Source organism: Petromyzon marinus, chromosome 76, assembly GCF_048934315.1.
Source record: "Petromyzon marinus isolate PM22_M1 ecotype Great Lakes invasive population chromosome 76, UKy_Petmar_22M1.pri1.0, whole genome shotgun sequence".
NCBI classification, from domain to species: Eukaryota; Metazoa; Chordata; class Hyperoartia; order Petromyzontiformes; family Petromyzontidae; genus Petromyzon; species Petromyzon marinus.
Window position 1 is genome coordinate 941,775 of NC_133742.1, and position 22,536 is coordinate 964,310.

Consider the following 22,536-nt stretch of genomic DNA (forward strand, 5'->3'; position numbering starts at 1 on the left):
GGTGGGTGAGTTTGAGTTAGTGGGTGAGTGGGTGAGTTAGTGGGTGAGTGGATGAGGGAGTGAGTGAGTGGGTGGGTGGTTGAGTTGGTGGGTGGGTGGTTGAGTTGGTGGGTGGGTGGGTGGGTGAGTGGGTGGGTGAGTTGGTGGGTGAGTTGGTGGGTGAGTTGGTGGGTGGGTTGGTGGGTGGGTGGTTGAGTTGGTGGGTGGGTGAGTGAGCCACCCAATGTGTCTCTGTGTGTCACCGTGTGTGTGTCACCGTGCTTGTGTGTCTCACCGTGTGTCTCACCGTGTGTGTCTCAGTGTGTGTGTCTCACCGTGTGTGTGTGTGTCCCAGTGTGTGTGTGTCACCCTGTGTGTGTCTCACTGTGTGTGTGTGTCCCAGTGTGTGTGTGTCACCCTGTGTGTGTCTCACTGTGTGTGTGTGTCACAGTGTGTGTGTCTCACCGTGTGTGTGTGTGTCTCAGTGTGTGTGTCTCAGTGTCTCACCGTGTGTGTGTGTGTCTCTCACCGTGTGTGTGTGTCTCACCCTGTGTGTGTCTCACCCTGTGTGTGTGTGTGCGTGTCACCCTGTGTGTGTCTCACCGTGTGTGTGTGTGTCTCAGTGTCTCACTGTGTGGGTGTGTGTCTCAGTGTCTCACTGTGTGTGTGTGTGTCTCAGTGTCTCACTGTGTGTGTGTACTGTGTGGGTGTGTGTCTCAGTGTCTCACTGTGTGTGTGTGTGTCTCAGTGTCTCACTGTGTGTGTGTGTGTCTCAGTGTCTCACTGTGTGTGTGTGTGTCTCAGTGTCTCACCGTGTGTGTGCGTGTCACCCTGTGTGTGTCTCACCGTGTGTGTGTGTGTGTGTCTCACCGTGTGTGTGTCTCAGTGTCTCACCGTGTGTGTGTGTGTGTCTCACCGTGTGTGTGTGTCTCACCGTGTGTGTGTGTGTGTGTGTCTCACCGTGTGTGTGTGTCTCACCGTGTGTGTGTGTCTCAGTGTCTCACCATGTGTGTGTGTCTCACCGTGTGTGTGTGTGTCTCACCGTGTGTGTGTGTCTCAGTGTCTCACCATGTGTGTGTGTCTCACCGTGTGTGTGTCTCAGTGTCTCACTGTGTGTGTGTGTGTCTCACCGTGTGTGTGTGTGTCTCACTGTGTGTGTGTCTCAGTGTCTCACTGTGTGTGTGTGTGTCTCACCGTGTGTGTGTGTGTCTCACTGTGTGTGTGTCTCAGTGTCTCACCGTGTGTGTCTCAGTGTCTCACCGTGTGTGTGTGTGTGTCTCACCGTGTGTGTGTGTGTCTCAGTGTCTCACCGCGTGTGTGTGTGTCTCACCGTGTGTGTGTGTGTCTCACTGTGTGTGTGTCTCAGTGTCTCACCGTGTGTGTCTCAGTGTCTCACCGTGTGTGTGTGTGTGTCTCAGTGTCTCACCGTGTGTGTGTGTGTGTCTCACCGTGTGTGTGTGTGTCTCAGTGTCTCACCGCGTGTGTGTGTGTGTCACCGTGTGTGTGTGTGTCTCACCGTGTGTGTGTGTGTCTCACCGTGTGTGTGTGTGTCTCACAGTGTGTGTGTCTCACCGTGTGTGTGTGTCACCCTGTGTGTGTGTGTGTCTCACTGCGTGTGTGTGTCTCAGTGTGTGTGTGTGTGTCTCACCGTGTGTGTGTGTGTCTCACCGTGTGTGTGTGTGTGTGTCTCACCGTGTGTGTGTCTCACCGCGTGTGTGTGTGTGTGTGTGTCACCCTGTGTGTGTCTCACTGTGTGTGTGTGTGTGTGTCACAGTGTGTGTGTCTCACCGTGTGTGTGTGTGTGTGTCTCACCCTGTGTGTGTCTCACCGTGTATGTGTCTCAGTGTCTCACAGTGTGTGTGTCTCACCGTGTGTGTGTGTGTCTCACCGTGTGTGTGTGTCTCACCGTGTGTGTGTGTGTGTCTCAGTGTCTCACCGTGTGTGTGTGTGTCTCACCGCGCGTGTGTGTGTGTCTCACCGTGTGTGTGTGTCTCACCGTGTGTGTGTGTGTGTCTCAGTGTCTCACTGTGTGTGTGTGTGTCTCACCGTGTGTGTGTGTCTCACCGCGTGTGTGTGTGTGTGTGTCTCACCCTGTGTGTGTGTCTCACCGTGTGTGTGTGTGTGTGTGTCTCACCGTGTGTGTGTGTGTGTGTCTCAGTGTCTCACCGTGTGTGTGTGTGTCTCACCACGTGTGTGTGTGTGCGTGTCACCAGGGGCGTCCCACCGAGGCGAGTGTGACTGGTGACTGTGCCCTGCCGCTACGCTACGGAGAGACGCGCTCCGTGGGCTACGTGCCGGGCGCCGAGGTGCTGCTACCCACACCCACGCACGTGGACGGAGAGGACGCAGATGACGGTGGGACACGTGGGGTGGTGTGACACGTGGTGGGGTGGGACACGTGGTGGGGTGGGACACGTGGTGGGGTGGGACACGTGGTGGGGTGGGACACGTGGTGGGGTGGGACACGTGGTGGGGTGGGACACGTGGGGGGGTGGGACACGTGGGGGGGTGGGACACGTGGTGGGGTGGGACACGTGGGGTGGGACACGTGGGGTGGGACACGTGGGGTGGGACACGTGGGGTGGGACACGTGGGGTGGGACACGTGGGGTGGGACACGTGGGGTGGGACACGTGGTGGGGTGGGACACGTGGTGGGGTGGGACACGTGGTGGGGTGGGACACATGGGGTGGGACACGTGGGGTGGGACACGTGGGGTGGGACACGTGGGGTGGGACACGTGGGGTGGGACACGTGGGGTGGTGGGACACGTGGTGGGGTGGGACACGTGGTGGGGTGGGACACGTGGTGGGGTGGGACACGTGGGGGGGTGGGACACGTGGGGGGGTGGGACACGTGGTGGTGTGTGTGACACGTGGTGTGTGTGGGACACGTGGTGTGTGTGTGTGTGACACGTGGTGTGTGTGTGTGTGACACGTGGTGTGTGTGGGACACGTGGTGTGTGTGAGACACGTGGTGTGTGTGGTACACGTGGTGTGTGTGGTACACGTGGTGTGTGTGTGACACGTGGTGTGTGTGTGTGACACGTGGTGTGGTGTGACACGTGGTGTGTGTGGGACACGTGGTGTGTGTGGGACACGTGGTGTGTGTGTGACACGTGGTGTGTGTGACACGTGGTGTGTGTGACACGTGGTGTGTGTGTGACACGTGGTGTGTGTGACACGTGGTGTGTGTGTGACACGTGGTGTGTGTGTGACACGTGGTGTGTGTGTGTGAGACGTGGTGTGTGTGTGACACGTGGTGTGTGTGTGTGACACGTGGTGTGTGTGTGACACGTGGTGTGTGTGTGTGTGACACGTGGTGTGTGTGTGACACGTGGTGTGTGTGGGACACGTGGTGGTGTGTGTGGGACACGTGGTGTGTGTGGTACACGTGGTGTGTGTGTGACACGTGGTGTGTGTGACACGTGGTGGTGTGTGTGACACGTGGTGTGTGTGGGACACGTGGTGTGTGTGGGACACGTGGTGGTGTGTGTGGGACACGTGGTGTGTGTGTGACACGTGGTGTGTGTGTGACACGTGGTGTGTGTGTGACACGTGGTGGTGTGTGTGTGACACGTGGTGTGTGTGTGACACGTGGTGTGTGTGTGACACGTGGTGTGTGTGTGACACGTGGTGTGTGTGTGACACGTGGTGTGTGTGTGACACGTGGTGTGTGTGTGACACGTGGTGTGTGTGTGTGAGACGTGGTGTGTGTGTGACACGTGGTGTGTGTGTGTGGGACACGTGGTGTGTGTGGGACACGTGGTGTGTGTGGGACACGTGGTGGTGTGTGTGGGACACGTGGTGGTGTGTGTGGGACACGTGGTGTGTGTGGGACACGTGGTGTGTGTGGTACACGTGGTGTGTGTGTGACACGTGGTGTGTGTGACACGTGGTGTGTGTGGGACACGTGGTGTGTGTGGGACACGTGGTGTGTGTGGGACACGTGGTGTGTGTGGGACACGTGGTGTGTGTGTGACACGTGGTGTGTGTGTGACACGTGGTGGTGTGTGTGTGACACGTGGTGTGTGTGTGACACGTGGTGTGTGTGTGACACGTGGTGTGTGTGTGACACGTGGTGTGTGTGACACGTGGTGTGTGTGTGACACGTGGTGTGTGTGTGACACGTGGTGTGTGTGTGACACGTGGTGTGTGTGTGACACGTGGTGTGTGTGTGTGTGACACGTGGTGTGTGTGTGACACGTGGTGTGTGTGGGACACGTGGTGGTGTGTGTGGGACACGTGGTGTGTGTGGTACACGTGGTGTGTGTGTGACACGTGGTGTGTGTGACACGTGGTGTGTGTGGGACACGTGGTGTGTGTGGGACACGTGGTGGTGTGTGTGGGACACGTGGTGTGTGTGGTACACGTGGTGTGTGTGGGACACGTGGTGTGTGTGTGACACGTGGTGTGTGTGTGACACGTGGTGGTGTGTGTGTGACACGTGGTGTGTGTGTGACACGTGGTGTGGTGTGTTACGTGGTGTGTGTGACACGTGGTGTGTGTGTGACACGTGGTGTGTGTGTGTGAGACGTGGTGTGTGTGTGACACGTGGTGTGTGTGTGACACGTGGTGTGTGTGTGACACGTGGTGTGTGTGTGACACGTGGTGTGTGTGGGACACGTGGTGTGTGTGGGACACGTGGTGGTGTGGGACACGTGGTGTGTGTGTGACACGTGGTGTGTGTGGGACACGTGGTGTGTGTGTGTGTGTGACACGTGTGTGTGTGTGACACGTGGTGTGTGTGGGACACGTGGTGTGTGTGAGACACGTGGTGTGTGTGGTACACGTGGTGTGTGTGGTACACGTGGTGTGTGTGTGACACGTGGTGTGTGTGTGTGACACGTGGTGTGGTGTGACACGTGGTGTGTGTGGGACACGTGGTGTGTGTGGGACACGTGGTGTGTGTGTGACACGTGGTGTGTGTGACACGTGGTGTGTGTGACACGTGGTGTGTGTGTGACACGTGGTGTGTGTGACACGTGGTGTGTGTGTGAGACGTGGTGTGTGTGTGACACGTGGTGTGTGTGTGTGACACGTGGTGTGTGTGTGACACGTGGTGTGTGTGTGTGTGACACGTGGTGTGTGTGTGACACGTGGTGTGTGTGGGACACGTGGTGGTGTGTGTGGGACACGTGGTGTGTGTGGTACACGTGGTGTGTGTGTGACACGTGGTGTGTGTGACACGTGGTGGTGTGTGTGACACGTGGTGTGTGTGGGACACGTGGTGTGTGGGACACGTGGTGGTGTGTGTGGGACACGTGGTGTGTGTGTGACACGTGGTGTGTGTGTGACACGTGGTGTGTGTGTGACACGTGGTGGTGTGTGTGTGACACGTGGTGTGTGTGTGACACGTGGTGTGTGTGTGACACGTGGTGTGTGTGACACGTGGTGTGTGTGTGACACGTGGTGTGTGTGTGTGAGACGTGGTGTGTGTGTGACACGTGGTGTGTGTGTGACACGTGGTGTGTGTGTGACACGTGGTGTGTGTGTGTGTGACACGTGGTGTGTGTGTGACACGTGGTGTGTGTGGGACACGTGGTGGTGTGTGTGGGACACGTGGTGTGTGTGGTACACGTGGTGTGTGTGTGACACGTGGTGTGTGTGACACGTGGTGTGTGTGGGACACGTGGTGTGTGTGGGACACGTGGTGGTGTGTGTGGGACACGTGGTGTGTGTGGGACACGTGGTGTGTGTGGGACACGTGGTGTGTGTGTGACACGTGGTGGTGTGTGTGTGACACGTGGTGTGTGTGTGACACGTGGTGTGTGTGTGACACGTGGTGTGTGTGTGACACGTGGTGTGTGTGACACGTGGTGTGTGTGTGACACGTGGTGTGTGTGTGTGACACGTGGTGTGTGTGTGACACGTGGTGTGTGTGTGACACGTGGTGTGTGTGTGACACGTGGTGTGTGTGTGTGTGACACGTGGTGTGTGTGTGACACGTGGTGTGTGTGGGACACGTGGTGGTGTGTGTGGGACACGTGGTGTGTGTGGTACACGTGGTGTGTGTGTGACACGTGGTGTGTGTGACACGTGGTGTGTGTGGGACACGTGGTGTGTGTGGGACACGTGGTGGTGTGTGTGGGACACGTGGTGTGTGTGGTACACGTGGTGTGTGTGGGACACGTGGTGTGTGTGTGACACGTGGTGTGTGTGTGACACGTGGTGGTGTGTGTGTGACACGTGGTGTGTGTGTGACACGTGGTGTGGTGTGTTACGTGGTGTGTGTGACACGTGGTGTGTGTGTGACACGTGGTGTGTGTGTGTGAGACGTGGTGTGTGTGTGACACGTGGTGTGTGTGTGACACGTGGTGTGTGTGTGACACGTGGTGTGTGTATGACACGTGGTGTGTGTGTGACACGTGGTGTGTGTGGGACACGTGGTGTGTGTGGGACACGTGGTGGTGTGGGACACGTGGTGTGTGTGTGACACGTGGTGTGTGTGACACGTGGTGTGTGTGTGACACGTGGTGGTGTGGTGTGACACGTGGTGGTGTGGTGTGACACGTGGTGTGGTGTGACACGTGGTGTGTGTGTGACACGTGGTGTGTGTGGGACACGTGGTGTGTGTGTGTGACACGTGGTGTGTGTGGGACACGTGGTGGGGTGGATGGGACACGTGGTGGTGTGACACGTGGTGTGGTGTGACACGTGGTGTGTGTGTGACACGTGGTGTGGTGTGTCACGTGGTGTGGTGTGACACGTGGTGGTGTGGGGTGACACGTGGTGTGTGTGTGTGACACGTGGTGTGTGTGTGACACGTGGTGTGGTGTGACATGTGGTGTGTGTGACACGTGGTGTGTGTGTGACATGTGGTGTGTGTGTGACACGTGGTGTGTGTGTGTGTGTCACGTGGTGGTGTGTGTGTCACGTGGTGTGTGTGTGACACGTGGTGTGTGTGTGTGTGACACGTGGTGGGGTGGGTGGAACACACGTGGGGGTGTGTGAAGGGCACTTGTCCCTGCGGTGCGTCAAGAGGCTACGCGGGGGACCTTTGTCTGTGTAGACGGCTGGGAGATTGCGAGCCTCAGCGAGGGAGACGACGCTGAGGACGACGACGGGGAGTGGGTCGACGTCCACCACTCGTCGGACGACGAGGTGAGAGGAGAAGAAGGCTCCATCGCGGTCGCCACCGCCGCCGTCATCACCACGGTCATCAACATCGTCACCGCCGCCATCGTCATCATCATCACCACCATCATCATCATCACCACCATCGTCACCATCATCATCATCATCACCACCATCGTCACCATCATCATCATCGTCGTCACCACCATCATCATCGTCACCACCATCATCATCGTCACCACCATCATCATCATCGTTGTCACCACAACCACCATCGTCATCATCACCACCACCATCACCACCACCATCACCACCACCATCACCACCACCACCATCATCATCACCACCAACACCACCACCATCATCACCACGGTCGTCACCATCGCCACCTCCATTAACTATGAACCTCAATAACATCAAACGTGTGGCGTCCATTCTAACCACACCGTCCCCCCCGTGTGACCCCCCTGTGTGACCTCCCCTGTGACCCCCCCTGTGACCCCCCCCCCCCGTGACCCCCCCTGTGACCCCCCCCCCGCCCAGCCCCCCGCGAGTGCCGCTGCTCCGAGCGGGGCTCTGTCTGCGTGCGAGCGAGTGGAGCTCGCCGCTGCTGTGAGCTCCTCGAGGCTGCTCACCCAGGAGGAGTTCCGTGCCGCCCGCGCTGTGTGCCTGGCTCGCTCGGCACAGCCCAAGGCCCCGCGACGAGCCGCCTCCGGGGGAGGAGCCGGAGCCACCGGGGGAGGAGCCGGAGCCACCGGGGGAGGAGCCGGAGCCACCGGGGGAGGAGCCGGAGCCACCGGGGGAGGAGCCACCGGGGGACGAGCCGGAGTTGCGGCCGGGGGAGTTGCCGTTGCCGCTGGAGTTGCCGCAGGAAGGGGAGGGGTTTCCGCAGGAAGGGGAGGAGTTTCCGCAGGAAGGGGAGGAGTTTCCGCAGGAAGGGGAGGCGTTGGAGCCAGGAAGAGGAAGGCTCCGGCCAGCGTAGCCCACGTGGAGGAGGAGGTGGAGGAGAGGTGGGCGGGGGTGGGCGGTGGGGGGGTGGTGGGGGGTGGTGGGGGGTGGTGGGAGGTAGTGGGGGGGTGAGTGAGTGATAGGTTTGGTGGGTGAGTGGGTAATTGGGTGGGTGGGTGGAGGGGTGGGTGGGTGGAGGGAGGGGTGGGTGATAAGTTTTGTGGATGAAAGGGTGAGTGGGTGAAAGGGTGAGTGGGTGAAAGGGTGAGTGGGTGAAAGGGTGAGTGGGTGAAAGGGTGAGTGGGTGAAAGGGTGAAAGGGTGAGTGGGTGAAAGGGTGAGTGGGTGAAAGTGTGAGTGGGTGAAAGGGTGAGTGGGTGAAAGGGTGAGTGGGTGAAAGGGTGAGTGGGTGAAAGGGTGAGTGGGTGAAAGGGTGAGTGGGTGAAAGTGTGAGTGGGTGAAAGGGTGAGTGGGTGAAAGGGTCAGTGGGTGAAAGGGTCAGTGGGTGAAAGGGTGAGTGGGTGAAAGGGTGAGTGGGTGAAAGGGTGAGTGGGTGAAAGGGTGAGTGGGTGAAAGGGTGAGTGGGTGAAAGGGTGAGTGGGTGAAAGGGTGAGTGGGTGAAAGGGTGAGTGGGTGAAAGGGTGAGTGGGTGAAAGGGTGAGTGGGTGAAAGGGTGAGTGGGTGAAAGGGTGAGTGGGTGAAAGGGTGAGTGGGTGAAAGGGTGAGTGGGTGAAAGGGTGAGTGGGTGAAAGGGTGAGTGGGTGAAAGGGTGAGTGGGTGAAAGGGTGAGTGGGTGAAAGGGTGAGTGGGTGAAAGGGTGAGTGGGTGAAAGGGTGAGTGGGTGAAAGGGTGAGTGGGTGAAAGGGTGAGTGGGTGAAAGGGTGAGTGGGTGAAAGGGTGAGTGGGTGAAAGGGTGAGTGGGTGAAAGGGTGAGTGGGTGAAAGGGTGAGTGGGTGAAAGGGTGAGTGGGTGAAAGGGTGAGTGGGTGAAAGGGTGAGTGGGTGAAAGGGTGAGTGGGGGTGAAAGGGTGAGTGGGTGAAAGGGTGTGTGGGTGAAAGGGTGAGTGGGTGAGTGGGTGAAAGGGTGAGTGGGTGAAAAGGTGAGTGGGTGAAAGGGTGAGTGGGTGAAAGGGTGAGTGGGTGAAAGGGTGAGTGGGTGAAAGGGTGAGTGGGTGAAAGGGTGAGTGGGTGAAAGGGTGAGTGGGTGAAAGGGTGAGTGGGTGAAAGGGTGAGTGGGTGAAAGGGTGAGTGGGTGAAAGTGTGAGTGGGTGAAAGGGTGAGTGGGTGAAAGGGTGAGTGGGTGAAAGGGTGAGTGGGTGAAAGGGTGAGTGGGTGAAAGGGTGAGTGGGTGAAAGTGTGAGTGGGTGAAAGGGTCAGTGGGTGAAAGGGTCAGTGGGTGAAAGGGTGAGTGGGTGAAAGGGTGAGTGGGTGAAAGGGTGAGTGGGTGAAAGGGTGAGTGGGTGAAAGGGTGAGTGGGTGAAAGGGTGAGTGGGTGAAAGGGTGAGTGGGTGAAAGGGTGAGTGGGTGAAAGGGTGAGTGGGTGAAAGGGTGAGTGGGTGAAAGGGTGAGTGGGTGAAAGGGTGAGTGGGTGAAAGGGTGAGTGGGTGAAAGGGTGAGTGGGTGAAAGGGTGAGTGGGTGAAAGGGTGAGTGGGTGAAAGGGTGAGTGGGTGAAAGGGTGAGTGGGTGAAAGGGTGAGTGGGTGAAAGGGTGAGTGGGTGAAAGGGTGAGTGGGTGAAAGGGTGAGTGGGTGAAAGGGTGAGTGGGTGAAAGGGTGAGTGGGTGAAAGGGTGAGTGGGTGAAAGGGTGAGTGGGTGAAAGGGTGAGTGGGTGAAAGGGTGAGTGGGTGAAAGGGTGAGTGGGTGAAAGGGTGAGTGGGTGAAAGGGTGAGTGGGTGAAAGGGTGAGTGGGTGAAAGGGTGAGTGGGTGAAAGGGTGAGTGGGTGAAAGGGTGAGTGGGTGAAAGGGTGAGTGGGTGAAAGGGTGAGTGGGTGAAAGGGTGAGTGGGTGAAAGGGTGAGTGGGTGAAAGGGTGAGTGGGTGAAAGGGTGAGTGGGTGAAAGGGTGAGTGGGTGAAAGGGTGAGTGGGTGAAAGGGTGTGTGGGTGAGTGGGTGAGTGGGTGAGTGGGTGAAAGGGTGAGTGGGTGAAAGGGTGAGTGGGTGAAAGGGTGAGTGGGTGAAAGGGTGAGTGGGTGAAAGGGTGAGTGGGTGAAAGGGTGAGTGGGTGAAAGGGTGAGTGGGTGAAAGGGTGAGTGGGTGAAAGGGTGAGTGGGTGAAAGGGTGAGTGGGTGAAAGGGTGAGTGGGTGAAAGGGTGAGTGGGTGAAAGGGTGAGTGGGTGAAAGGGTGAGTGGGTGAAAGGGTGAGTGGGTGAAAGGGTGAGTGGGTGAAAGGGTGAGTGGGTGAAAGGGTGAGTGGGTGAAAGGGTGAGTGGGTGAAAGGGTGAGTGGGTGAAAGGGTGAGTGGGTGAAAGGGTGAGTGGGTGAAAGGGTGAGTGGGTGAAAGGGTGAGTGGGTGAAAGGGTGAGTGGGTGAAAGGGTGAGTGGGTGAAAGGGTGAGTGGGTGAAAGTGTGAGTGGGTGAAAGGGTGAGTGGGTGAAAGTGTGAGTGGGTGAAAGGGTGAGTGGGTGAAAGGGTGAGTGGGTGAGTGGGTGGGTGAGTGGGTGAGTGGGTGGGTGAGTGGGTGAGTGGGTGAAAGGGTGAGTGGGTGAAAGGGTGAGTGGGTGAAAGGGTGAGTGGGTGAAAGGGTGAGTGGGTGAAAGTGTGAGTGGGTGAGAGGGTGAGTGGGTGAAAGGGTGAGGGGCTGGGTGAGCGGCTGAGCGAGTGGCTGAGTGTTTGTGCCGCAGGTCTGACCTGGTGTCCCTGAGAGACATTGAGCGTCTTCACAAGAAGCCCAAAGCAGACAAAGAGACCAGGCTCTCCACAGCCCGGGTGAGCGACTCACTTACCCACTCACTCATCCACCCACTCACCCACCCACCCACTCATCCACCCACTCACCCACCCACCCACACACTCACCCACTCACCCACCCACACACTCACCCACCCACCCACCCACACACTCACCCACCCACTCACTCACCCACCCACTCACTCACCCACACACCCACCCGCTCACCCACCCGCTCACCCACCCACACACTCACCCACCCACTCACTCACCCACCCACTCACCCACCCACCCACTCACTCACCCACCCACTCACTCACCCACTCACTCACTCACTCAATCACCCACACACTCACCCACCCACACACTCACCCACCCACTCACTCACCCACCCACTCACCCACCCACCCACCCACTCACTCACCCACCCACTCACTCACCCACTCACTCACTCACTCAATCACCCACACACTCACCCACCCACACACCCACTCAATCACCCACACACTCACCCACCCACACACCCACTCACCCACCCATCCACCCACTCACCCACCCACTCACCCACCCACTCACCCACTCTCCCACCCACTCTCCCACCCGCCCACTCTCCCACCCACTCACCCACTCACCCACCCACTCACCCACCCACTCACCCACCCACCCACTCACCCACTCACCCACCCACTCACCCACCCACTCACCCACTCACCCACCCACTCACCCACTCATCCACCCACTCACCCACCCACTCACCCACCCACCCACTCACCCACTCACCCACTCACCCACCCACTCACCCACCCACCCACTCACCCACTCACCCACCCACTCACCCACCCACTCACCCACTCACCCACCCACCCACCCACTCACCCACTCATCCACCCACTCACCCACCCACTCACCCACCCACCCACTCACCCACTCACCCACCCACTCACTCACCCACTCATCCACCCACTCATCCACCCACCCACTCACCCGCCCACTCAGTGTTGTTGTTGACGTCGTTGTTGACGTCATTGTTGTTGTTGTTGACGTCATCGTTGTTGTCGTCACCGTTGTTGTTGTTGTTGTCGTCATCGTTGTTGTTGTTGACGTCATCGTTGTTGTTGTTGACGTCATCGTTGTTGTTGTTGACGTCATTGTTGTTGTTGTTGACGTCATCGTTGTTGTTGTTGACGTCATCGTCGTTGTTGTTGTTGTTGACGTCATCGTTGTTGTTGTTGACGTCATCGTTGTTGTTGTCGTAATCGTTGTTGTTGTTGTTGACGTCATCGTTGTTGTTGTTGACGTCATCGTTGTTGTTGTTGTTGACGTCATCGTTGTTGTTGACGTCATCGTTGTTGTTGTTGTTGACGTCATCGTCGTTGTTGACGTCATCGTTGTTGTTGTTGACGTCATCGTTGTTGTTGTTGACATCATCGTTGTTGTTGTTGACGTCGTCATCATTGTCACCACCACCCCCCCCGCAGGCCGGCAAGCCGGACCGCCGGGAATTTTCTCAGCACCGCGACCGCCGCAACCCCAACACCGGATCCACCAACGCGGAGAAACGTCGCTCGAAACCCTTCGTGATGCGTCGTCACAGCCGCAGGGCAGCCGCAGGGCGTGCCCGCTCCTTCAGGGAGAAGCAGGTGGGAGGGGGGACTCATTCATTCACTCACTCATTCACTCATTCATTCACTCATTCATTCACTCGTTCATTCATTCACTCATTCACTCGCTCGCTCACTCACTCACTCGCCCGCTCCTTCAGGGAGAAGCAGGTGGGAGGGGGGACTCCTTCATTCATTCGTTCACTCATTCATTCACTCCTTCATTCACTCATTCGCTCGCTCGCTCATTCACTCACTCACTCGCTTGCTCCTTCAGGGAGAAGCAGGTGGGAGGGGGGACTCATTCATTCACTCATTCATTCACTCATTCACTCATTCACTCCTTCATTCACTCATTCACTCATTCATTCACTCATTCATTCATTCACTCATTCGCTCGCTCGCTCATTGACTCGCTCACTCGCTCACTCACTCGCTCACTCGCTCACTCACTCACTCGCCCGCTCCTTCAGGGAGAAGCAGGTGGGAGGGGGGACTCATTCATTCACTCATTCATTCACTCATTCATTCACTCGCTCGCTCGCTCACTCACTCATTCACTCGCTCACTCACTCACTCACTCGCTCGCTCCTTCAGGGAGAAGCAGGTGGGAGGGTGGACTCATTCATTCACTCATTCATTCACTCATTCACTCATTCACTTGCTCGCTCGCTCATTCACTCACTCGCTCACTCACTCGCTCGCCCGCTCCTTCAGGGAGAAGCAGGTGGGAGGGTGGACTCGTTCATTCATTCACTCATTCATTCACTCCTTCATTCACTCGCTCATTCACTCGCTCACTCACTCGCTCATTCACTCGCTCGCTCACTCGCTCACTCACTCATTCACTCGCTCACTCACTCGCTCGCTCCTTCAGGGAGAAGCAGGTGGGAGGGTAGACTCCTTCATTCATTCACTCGCTTGCTCATTCGCTCGCTCGCTCACTCATTCACTCGCTCGCTCACTCGCCCGCTCCTTCAGGGAGAAGCAGGTGGGAGGGGGGACTCCTTCATTCACTCACTCGTTCATTCACTCATTCATTCACTCGCTCGCTCATTCACTCATTCACTCGCTCATTCACTCATTCATTCATTCACTCATTCACTCATTCATTCACTCATTCATTCACTCATTCATTCACTCATTCATTCACTCGTTCATTCACTCGCTCATTCACTCATTCATTCGCTCATTCACTCGCTCACTCATTCACTCATTCACTCGCCCGCTCCTTCAGGGAGAAGCAGGTGGGAGGGTGGACTCCTTCATTCACTCATTCATTCACTCACTCACTCGCTCACTCACTCACTCATTCACTCGCTCGCTCCTTCAGGGAGAAGCAGGTGGGAGGGTAGACTCCTTCATTCACTCATTCATTCGCTCATTCACTCACTCATTCATTCATTCACTCATTCATTCACTCGCTCATTCACTCACTCGCTCACTCATTCGCTCATTCAGGGAGAAGCAGGTGAGAGTGTCGAATCATTCATTCACTCATTCATTCGCTCATTCACTCACTCATTCATTCATTCATTCATTCATTCACTCGCTCATTCACTCACTCGCTCCTTCAGGGAGAAGCAGGTGGGAGGGTAGACTCCTTCATTCACTCATTCGCTCGCTCGCTCATTCACTCACTCGCTCATTCACTCACTCATTCACTCACTCGCTCACTCATTCGCTCATTCAGGGAGAAGCAGGTGAGAGTGTCGAATCATTCATTCACTCATTCACTCGCTCGCTCATTCACTCGCTTGCTCATTCACTTGCTCATTCACTCACTCGCTCGCTCATTCACTCACTCGCTCACTCATTCGCTCATTCAGGGAGAAGCAGGTGAGAGTGTCGAATCATTCATTCACTCATTCACTCGCTCGTTCATTCAGTCACTCGCTCACTCACTCATTCACTCACTAACACGTGTGTGTCTGTGTGTGTCTGTGTGTGTCTGTATGTGTCTGTGTGTATGTGTGTCTGTGTGTGTATGTATGTATGTCTGTGTGTCTGTGTTTGGTGTGTCTGTGTGTGTATGTATGTCTGTGTGTGTATGTGTGTGTGTGTCTGTGTGTGTGTGTCTGTGTGTGTATGTGTGTATGTGTGTGTGTGTATGTGTGTGTATGTGTGTGTATGTGAGTGTATGTGTGTGTATGTATGTGTGTGTATGTGTGTGTGTCTGTATGTATGTATGTGTCTGTATGTGTGTGTGTATGTGTGTGTGTGTATGTGTGTGTGTGTGTATGTGTGTGTGTCTGTATGTATGTGTGTGTCTGTGTCTATGTATGTGTGTGTCTGTGTCTATGTATGTGTGTGTGTGTATCTGTGTGTCTGTGTGTATGTATGTGTGTATGTGTGTGTGTGTATCTGTGTGTATGTGTGTATGTGTGTGTGTATGTGTGTGTATCTGTGTGTATGTGTGTGTGTGTATGTATGTCTGTCCAGGTCGCACTCCGTGACGCGCTGCTCAAGAAGAAGAAGCAGCTGAGGAAGTAAGACTCCTCCTGCAGGCGTGACCCCATGACTCCGGGGTCGTGACCCCCTGTGACCCCCCGTGACTCCGGGGTCGTGACCCCGTGACTCCGGGGTCGTGACCCCGTGACTCCACCCCCCCCAACAAGCCAGCAACGCCCTCCCGTCCCCACCAAAGTGAAAATAAAGATGTCTCCCTCCCGTATTGAAGCCATTGTCCCTGCGTCAGTGGGGTGAGCACACGGGTGAGTGGGTGAGTGAGTGAGCGGGTGAGTGGGTGAGTGAGCGGTTGGTGAGTGAGTGGCTGGGTGGGTGAACGGGTGAGTGAGTGAGTGAGCGGTTGGTGAGTGAGTGAGTGAGCGGGTGGGTGAGTGAGTGAGTGAGCAGTTGGTGAGTGAGTGAGTGAGCGGGTGGGTGAGTGAGTGAGCGGGTGAGTGAGTGAGTGAGCGGGTGAGTGAGTGAGCGAGTGAGTGGGCAAGTGAGTGAGCGGGTGAGTGAGTGAGCGAGTGAGTGAGTGGGTGAGTGAGTGAGTGAGTGGATGAGCGAGTGAGTGGATGAGTGGTTAAGCTTGTGAGTGGGTGGGTGGGTGAGTGAGCGAGTGAGTGAGTGAGCGAGCGGATGGGCGAGTGAGTGGGTGAGTGAGTGAGCGGGTGAGCGAGTGAGTGGGTGGGTGAGTGAGTGGATGAGTGAGTGAGCGAGTGAGCGGGTGAGCGAGTGGGTGAGTGGGTGAGTGAGTGGGTGGGTGAGTGGCTGGGTGAGTGGGTGAGTGGGTGAGTGAGTGAGTGTGTGAGTGAGTGGATGAGTGAGTGGGTGAGTGGATGAGTGAGCGAGTGGATGAGTGGTTAAGCTTGTGAGTGAGTGGGTGAGTGAGTGAGCGAGTGAGTGAGTGAGCGAGTGGGTGAGTGAGCAAGTGAGTGAGCGTGTGGGTGAGTGAGTGAGTGGGCGAGTGGGTGAGTGGGTGAGTGAGTGAGTGAGCGGGTGGGTGAGTGAGCGGGTGAGCGAGTGAGTGGGTGGGTGAGTGAGTGGATAAGCGAGTGAGTGAGTGGATGAGTGAGTGAGTGGATGAGTGAGTGAGTGGGTGAGTGGGTGAGTGGGTGAGTGGATGAGTGAGCGAGTGGATGAGTAAGTGAGTGGATGAGTAAGTGAGTGGATGAGTGAGTGAGTGGATGAGTGAGTGAGTGGATGAGTGAGTCAGTGGATGAGTGAGTCAGTGGATGAGTGAGTCAGTGGATGAGTGAGTCGGTGGATGAGTGAGTGGGTGGATGAGTGAGTCAGTGGATGAGTGAGTGGGTGGATGAGTGAGCGAGCGAGTGACTGCATGTGAGAATTGCATTTTGGTGACGTTAATAACGGAGGAGGGTCCTGGCTGTGATGGTGGTGGCGGTGATGGCGGTGATGATGGCGGTGGTGGCGGTGATGGTGATGGCGGTGGTGGCGGTGATGGTGGTGGTGATGGTAGTAGTGGTGATGGCGGTGATGGTGGTGGCGGTGATGGTGATGGCGGTGATGGTGATGGCGGTGATGGTGATGGTAGTGATGGTGATACCATCAACAGTGGATGCGTGCGGCGACCCCCGCGTGTCCGAGTTGGCGGCTTTACCACGGCGAGTGATGATGAGACCTCCCCACGATTTGCCCTTTCGTGGTTGAACGTCGTGCGGACGTTGCGGGGACGTTGTGGGCTCGGTCCGGCTTGGTTTCTGCCTCCACGAGGTTCATTGGCGCGGCTGATCAAGATCGACGCTACCACCCTCGTCATAACCACCATCATTACCACCACCATCGTCATCATCACCATCATCATTACCACCATCATTACCACCATCATTACCACCATCATTACCACCACCCTCATCATCATCATTACCACCATCATTACCACCACCATCATTACCACCACCCTCGTCATCATCACCATCATCATTATCATCATCATCACCACCACCATCATTACCATCACCACCCTCGTCATCATCATTACCACCACCATCATTACCACCACCATCATTACCACCACCATCATTACCACCATTACCACTACCATCATCACCACCATCATTACCACCATCATTACCACCATCATTACCACCACCATCATCACCACCATCATCATCACCACCATCATTACCACCACCATCATTACCACCACCATCACCACCACCATCATTACCACCATCATTACCACCATCATTACCACCACCATCATCACCACCATCATTATCACCACCATCATTACCACCACCATCATTACCACCATCATTACCACCACCATCATTACCACCACCATCACCACCACCATCATTACCACCACAATCATTACCACCACCATCATCACCACCCTCGTCATCATCACCATCATCATTACCATTCTCTTTGGTTGTATTGGGTAAAGTCACGTAGGTAAAAAATAAAACAACAAAAATCACGACGTTTCGGCCACAACACAAGCGGCCTTCATCAGGTGAAGGGATCAGGCTGTCTCGAGGACAGCGCTGGAGTGAATCATTACCACCACCACCATCATTACCACCATCATTATTACCACCACCATCATCACCATCATCACCACCCTCGTCATCATTACCACCACCATCATCATTACCACCACCATCATTACCACCACCAACATTACCACCACCAACATTACCACCACCATCATTACCACCACCATCATCACCACCCTCGTCATCATCATTACCACCACCATCATCATTACCACCACCATCATTACCACCACCATCATTACTACCACCATTACCACCATCATCATCATTACTACCACCATCATTACCACCACCATTACCACCATCACCACCCTCGTCACCATTGCCACCATCACCGACTTCACCACGGGGCTTGTGCCAGGCTAGGTGCATGAGGAGGTCACGTGGACAGACCCAGCAGGTGCCACGGGTTGACGGCTGTGCCAGGCTAGGTGCAGGAGGAGGTCACGTGGACAGATCCTGCAGGTGCCATGGGTTGACTGCTGTGCCAGGCTAGGTGCAGGAGGAGGTCACGTGGACAGACCCAGCAGGTGCCACGGGTTGACTGCTGTGCCAGGCTAGGTGCAGGAGGAGGTCACGTGGACAGACCCCGTGACCCTTACTGTACGAACACGTGACAACAGTCTCCGTGTCGTCTCGACTCATCCCGTCAGCCGCACGCACGCAAACTCTCTGGACCAGTTTCGACGTTTCAGTGTCTCATCATCATCAGCAGCAGCAGTCAGGGACCGGTTTCCACTTTCAGTGTCTCATCATCAGCATCATCAGCAGCAGCATCCAGGGACCGGTTTCCACTTTCAGTGTCTCATCATCATCATCAGCAGCAGCATCATCATCATCATCAGCAGCAGTCAGGGACCGGTTTCCACTTTCAGTGTCTCATCATCATCAGCATCATCATCATCAGTCAGGAACGGGTTTCCACTCTCAGTGTCTCATCAGCATCATCATCAGCATCATCATCAGCATCATCAGCAGCAGTCAGGAACGGGTTTACACTTTCAGTGTCTCATCAGCAGTGTCAGGCTCTGCTTCAACTAATGCTGGTCACCGCTTTGTAGTAGACTCTCACGACGCGGCGCTACCGCATAGCGCTTGCTACCATCGATAATTACGATCGAGACTTAACGAGCTGTAATAAAATCGCAGATAGCAGTTGTCACTCGCGATGGTACCCGCGAGATGTTATTGGGTGCAGAGGTCAATGGCCACTCAGGGTGTGGGTACCGTCAGGCGGCCGCGGGCCGCGTCAGCACCATGGACAGCGGCCCGGCTCGAGGTGGTGGTGGGGGTGGTGGTGGTGGGGGGGGGGGGGTGGTGGTGGTGGTGAGGGTGGTGGTGGTGGTGGGGGGGGGGGGGGGGTGGTGGTGATGGTGGTGGTGGTGGGGGTGGTGGTGGTGGTGGTGGGGGTGGTGGTGGGGGTGGTGGTGGTGGTGGGGGGGGGTGGTGGTGATGGTGGTGGTGGTGATGGTGGTGGTGGTGGGGGGTGGTGGTGGTGGTGGTGGGGGTGGTGGTGGGGGTGGTGGTGGTGGTGGGGGGGGTGGTGGTGGTGGTGGTGGGGGTGGTGGTGGTGTAGTATGTGTGTGTAGTATGTGTAGTAGTGTGTGTGTGTAGTATGTGTAGTAGTGTGTGTGTGTAGTAGTGTGTGTGTGTGTAGTGTGTGTGTAGTATGTGTGTGATGTGTGTGTGTCTAATAGTGTGTGTGGTGTGTGTGTGTGTGTAGTAGTGTGTGTGTGATGTGTGTGTGTAGTAGTGTGTGTGTGTAGTGTGTGTGTAGTGGTGTGTGTGTGTAGTAGTGTGTGTGGTGTAGTGTGTGTGTGTAGTATGTGTGTGATGTGTGTGTGTGTGATGTGTGTGTATGATGCGTGTAATATGTGTGTGTGATGTGTGTGTGTGTGATGTGTGTGTGATGTGTGTGTGATGTGTGTGATGTGTGTGTGATGTATGTGATGTGTGTGTGTAGTATGTGTGATGTATGTGTGATGTGTGATGTGTGTGTATGTGATGTGTGTGTGTGTGATTTGTGTGTGTGATGTGTGTGTAGTAGTGTGTGTGTGTGTGATGTGTGTGATGTGTGTGTGTAGTATGTGTGATGTGTGTGTATGTGATGTGTGTGTGATTTGTGTGTGTGATGTGTGTGTAGTAGTATGTGTGTGTGTGATGTGTGTGATGTGTGTGTGTGTGATGTGTGTGGTGTATGTAGTAGTATGTGTGTGGTGTGTGTGATGTGTGTGTGTGTGTGATTTGTGTGTGTGTGTGTGTGTGATGTGTGTGATGTGTGTGTAGTAGTATGTATGTGTGTGATGTGTGTGTGATGTGTGTGTGTGTGATGTGTGTGTGATGTGTGTGTGTGTGATGTGTGTGTAGTAGTGCGTGTGTGTGATGTGTGTAGTAGTGCGTGTGTGTGATGTGTGTAGTAGTGCGTGTGTGTAGTGTGTGTGTGATGTGTGTGTATGTGATGTGTGTGTGTGATGTGTGTGTGATTTGTGTGTGTGATGTGTATGTGTGATTTGTGTGTGTGATGTGTATGTGTGATTTGTGTGTGTGATGTGTGTGTGTGGTGTGTGATGTGTGATTTGTGTGTGTGATGTGTGTGATGTGTGTGTAGTAGTATGTATGTGTGTGTGTGATGTGTGTGTGATGTGTGATGTGTGTATGTGATGTGTGTGTAGTAGTGCGTGTGTGTGATGTGTGTAGTAGTATGTGTGTGGTGTGTGTGTGATGTGTGTGTAGTGTGTGTGTGGTGTGTGTGTGATGTGTGTGTGTCTAGTAGTGTGTGTGTGATGTGTGTGTGTGTTTTGGTGTGTATGTGTGTAGTAGTGTGTGTGTGATGTGTGGTGTGTGTGATGTGTGTGTGATGTGTGTGTGTGTGATGTGTGTGTAGTAGTGCGTGTGTGTGATGTGTGTAGTAGTGCGTGTGTGTAGTGTGTGTGTAGTAGTGCGTGTGTGTAGTGTGTGTGTGTGGTGTGTGTGTGATGTGTGTGTATGTGATGTGTGTGTGTGATTTGTGTGTGTGATGTGTGATTTGTGTGTGTGATGTGTGTGTGTGGTGTGTGATGTGTGATTTGTGTGTGTGATGTGTGTGATGTGTGTGTAGTAGTATGTATGTGTGTGTGTGATGTGTGTGTGTGATGTGTGATGTGTGTATGTGATGTGTGTGTAGTAGTGCGTGTGTGTGATGTGTGTAGTAGTATGTGTGTGGTGTGTGTGTGATGTGTGTGTAGTGTGTGTGTGGTGTGTGTGTGATGTGTGTGTGTGATGTGTGTGTGTGTCTAGTAGTGTGGGTGTGTGATGTGTGTGTGTGTGTTTTGGTGTGTATGTGTGTAGTAGTGTGTGTGTGTGATGTGTGGTGTGTGTGTGTGTGTGATGTGTGTGTGATGTGTGTGTGATGTGTGTGTGGTGTGTGTGTGGTGTGTGATGTGTGTGTGTAGTGTGTGTGTGATGTGTGTGTGTGTGTGATGTGTGTGTGATGTGTGTGTGATGTATGTGTTGTGTGTGTGATGTGTGTGTATGTGATGTGTGTGTAGTATGTGTGTTATGTGTATGTGTGATGTGTGTGATGTGTGTGATGTGTGTGTAGTAGTATGTGTGTGTGTGTGTGTGTGTGTGTGATGTGTGTATGTGATGTGTGTGTAGTAGTGCGTGCGTGTGATGTGTGTGTAGTAGTATGTGTGTGGTGTGTGTGTGATGTTGTGTGTCTAGTAGTGTGTGTGTGATGTGTGTTTTGGTGTGTATGTGTGTAGTAGTGTGTGTGATGTGTGTGTGTGGTGTGTGTGTGTGATGTGTGTGTGTAGTAGTAGTATGTGTGTGTGTGATGTGTGTGATGTGTGTGTGATGTGTGTGGTGTGTGATGTGTGTGTGTAGTATGTGTGTGTGTGATGTGTGTGTGTGATGTGTGTGTGTGATGTGTGTTTGTGTGATGTGTGTGATGTGTGTGATGTGTGTGTGTGATGTGTGTATGTGATGTGTGTGTAGTAGTGCGTGTGTGTGATGTGCGTGTAGTAGTATGTGTGTGGTGTGTGTGTGATGTGTGTAGTGTGTGTGTGGTGTGTGTGTGTGATGTGTGTGTATGTGATGTGTGTGTGTGTGATGTGTGTGTGATGTGTGTGTGATGTGTGTGTGATGTGTGTGTGTGATCTGTGTGTGATGTGTGTGTGTGTGATGTGTGTGTGATGTGTGTGATGTGTGTGATGTGTGTGTGTGATGTGTGTGTGTGTGATGTATGTGATGTGTGTGTGTGTGTGTGTGTGATGTGTGTGTGTGATGTGTGTGTGTGATGTATGTGATGTATGTGATGTGTGTGTGTCAGTGTCCTGCATCAGTAGTGATCTTTTTTGGCTCAATATCAATCGACCTTGATAAGGGACATCCCTTTCGACTCACCCCCCCTCCCTCTCTCTCCATCAATCTCCACTCTCCCTCCCTCCCTCTCTCTCTCCCCCCACTCTCTCTCCCCACTCTCTCTCCCCACTCTCTTTCCCCCACTCTCTCTCCCCCACTCTCTCTCCCCACTCTCTCTCCCCACTCTCTTTCCCCCACTCTCTCTCCCCTCCACCACTCTCTCTCCCCCACTCTCCCACTCTCTCTCCTCTCTCCCCCACTCTCTCTCCCCCCTCTCTCTCTCCCCCACTCTCCCACTCTCTCTCCCCCACTCTCCCTCCACTCTCTCTCCCCGCACTCCCCCCCACTCTCCCTCCCCCACTCTCTCTCCCCCACTCTCCCCCATTCTCTCTCCCCCACTCTCTCTCCCCCTCTCTCTCCCCCCACTCTCCCCCATTCTCCCTCTCCCACTCTCTCCTCTCTCCCCACTCTCTCTCCCCCTCCCTCTCCCACTCTCCCTCCCCCACTCTCTCTTCCTCCCCCCTCTCTCTCTCCCCCCACTCTCTCTCCCCTCCCACTCTCTCTCCCCCACTCTCTCTCTCCCTCCCCCCTCTCTCTCTCCCTCCCCCCTCTCTCTCTCCCCCCACTCTCCCCACTCTCCCTCCCCCACTCTCTCTCTCCCCCACTCTCTCTCCCCCACTCTCTCTCCCCCACTCTCCCACTCTCCCTCCCCCACTCTCCCTCCCCCACTCTCCCT

The 22,536-nt window shown here is 55.2% G+C and overlaps 2 protein-coding genes across 3 annotated transcripts in view; one reads left to right on the forward strand and one right to left on the reverse strand.

Annotated features, from left to right (window-relative positions):
• The window catches only part of LOC142907230 (uncharacterized), a 61,332-nt gene extending 46,167 nt beyond the window's left edge, over positions 1 to 15,165 (forward strand). The window contains exons 2-7 of the mRNA XM_076056473.1: positions 2,193 to 2,334; positions 6,990 to 7,081; positions 7,779 to 8,026; positions 10,840 to 10,924; positions 12,364 to 13,733; positions 14,929 to 15,165. Coding sequence (XP_075912588.1) covers positions 2,193 to 2,334; positions 6,990 to 7,081; positions 7,779 to 8,026; positions 10,840 to 10,924; positions 12,364 to 13,733; positions 14,929 to 14,971 — 1,980 coding nt within the window. The 3' untranslated portion in view covers positions 14,972 to 15,165. The remainder of the gene's footprint in view (positions 1 to 2,192; positions 2,335 to 6,989; positions 7,082 to 7,778; positions 8,027 to 10,839; positions 10,925 to 12,363; positions 13,734 to 14,928) is intronic.
• The window catches only part of RRM1 (ribonucleotide reductase catalytic subunit M1), a 350,107-nt gene that overhangs the window by 181,921 nt on the left and 145,650 nt on the right, over positions 1 to 22,536 (reverse strand). The gene's annotated exons all lie outside the window — the stretch shown is intronic.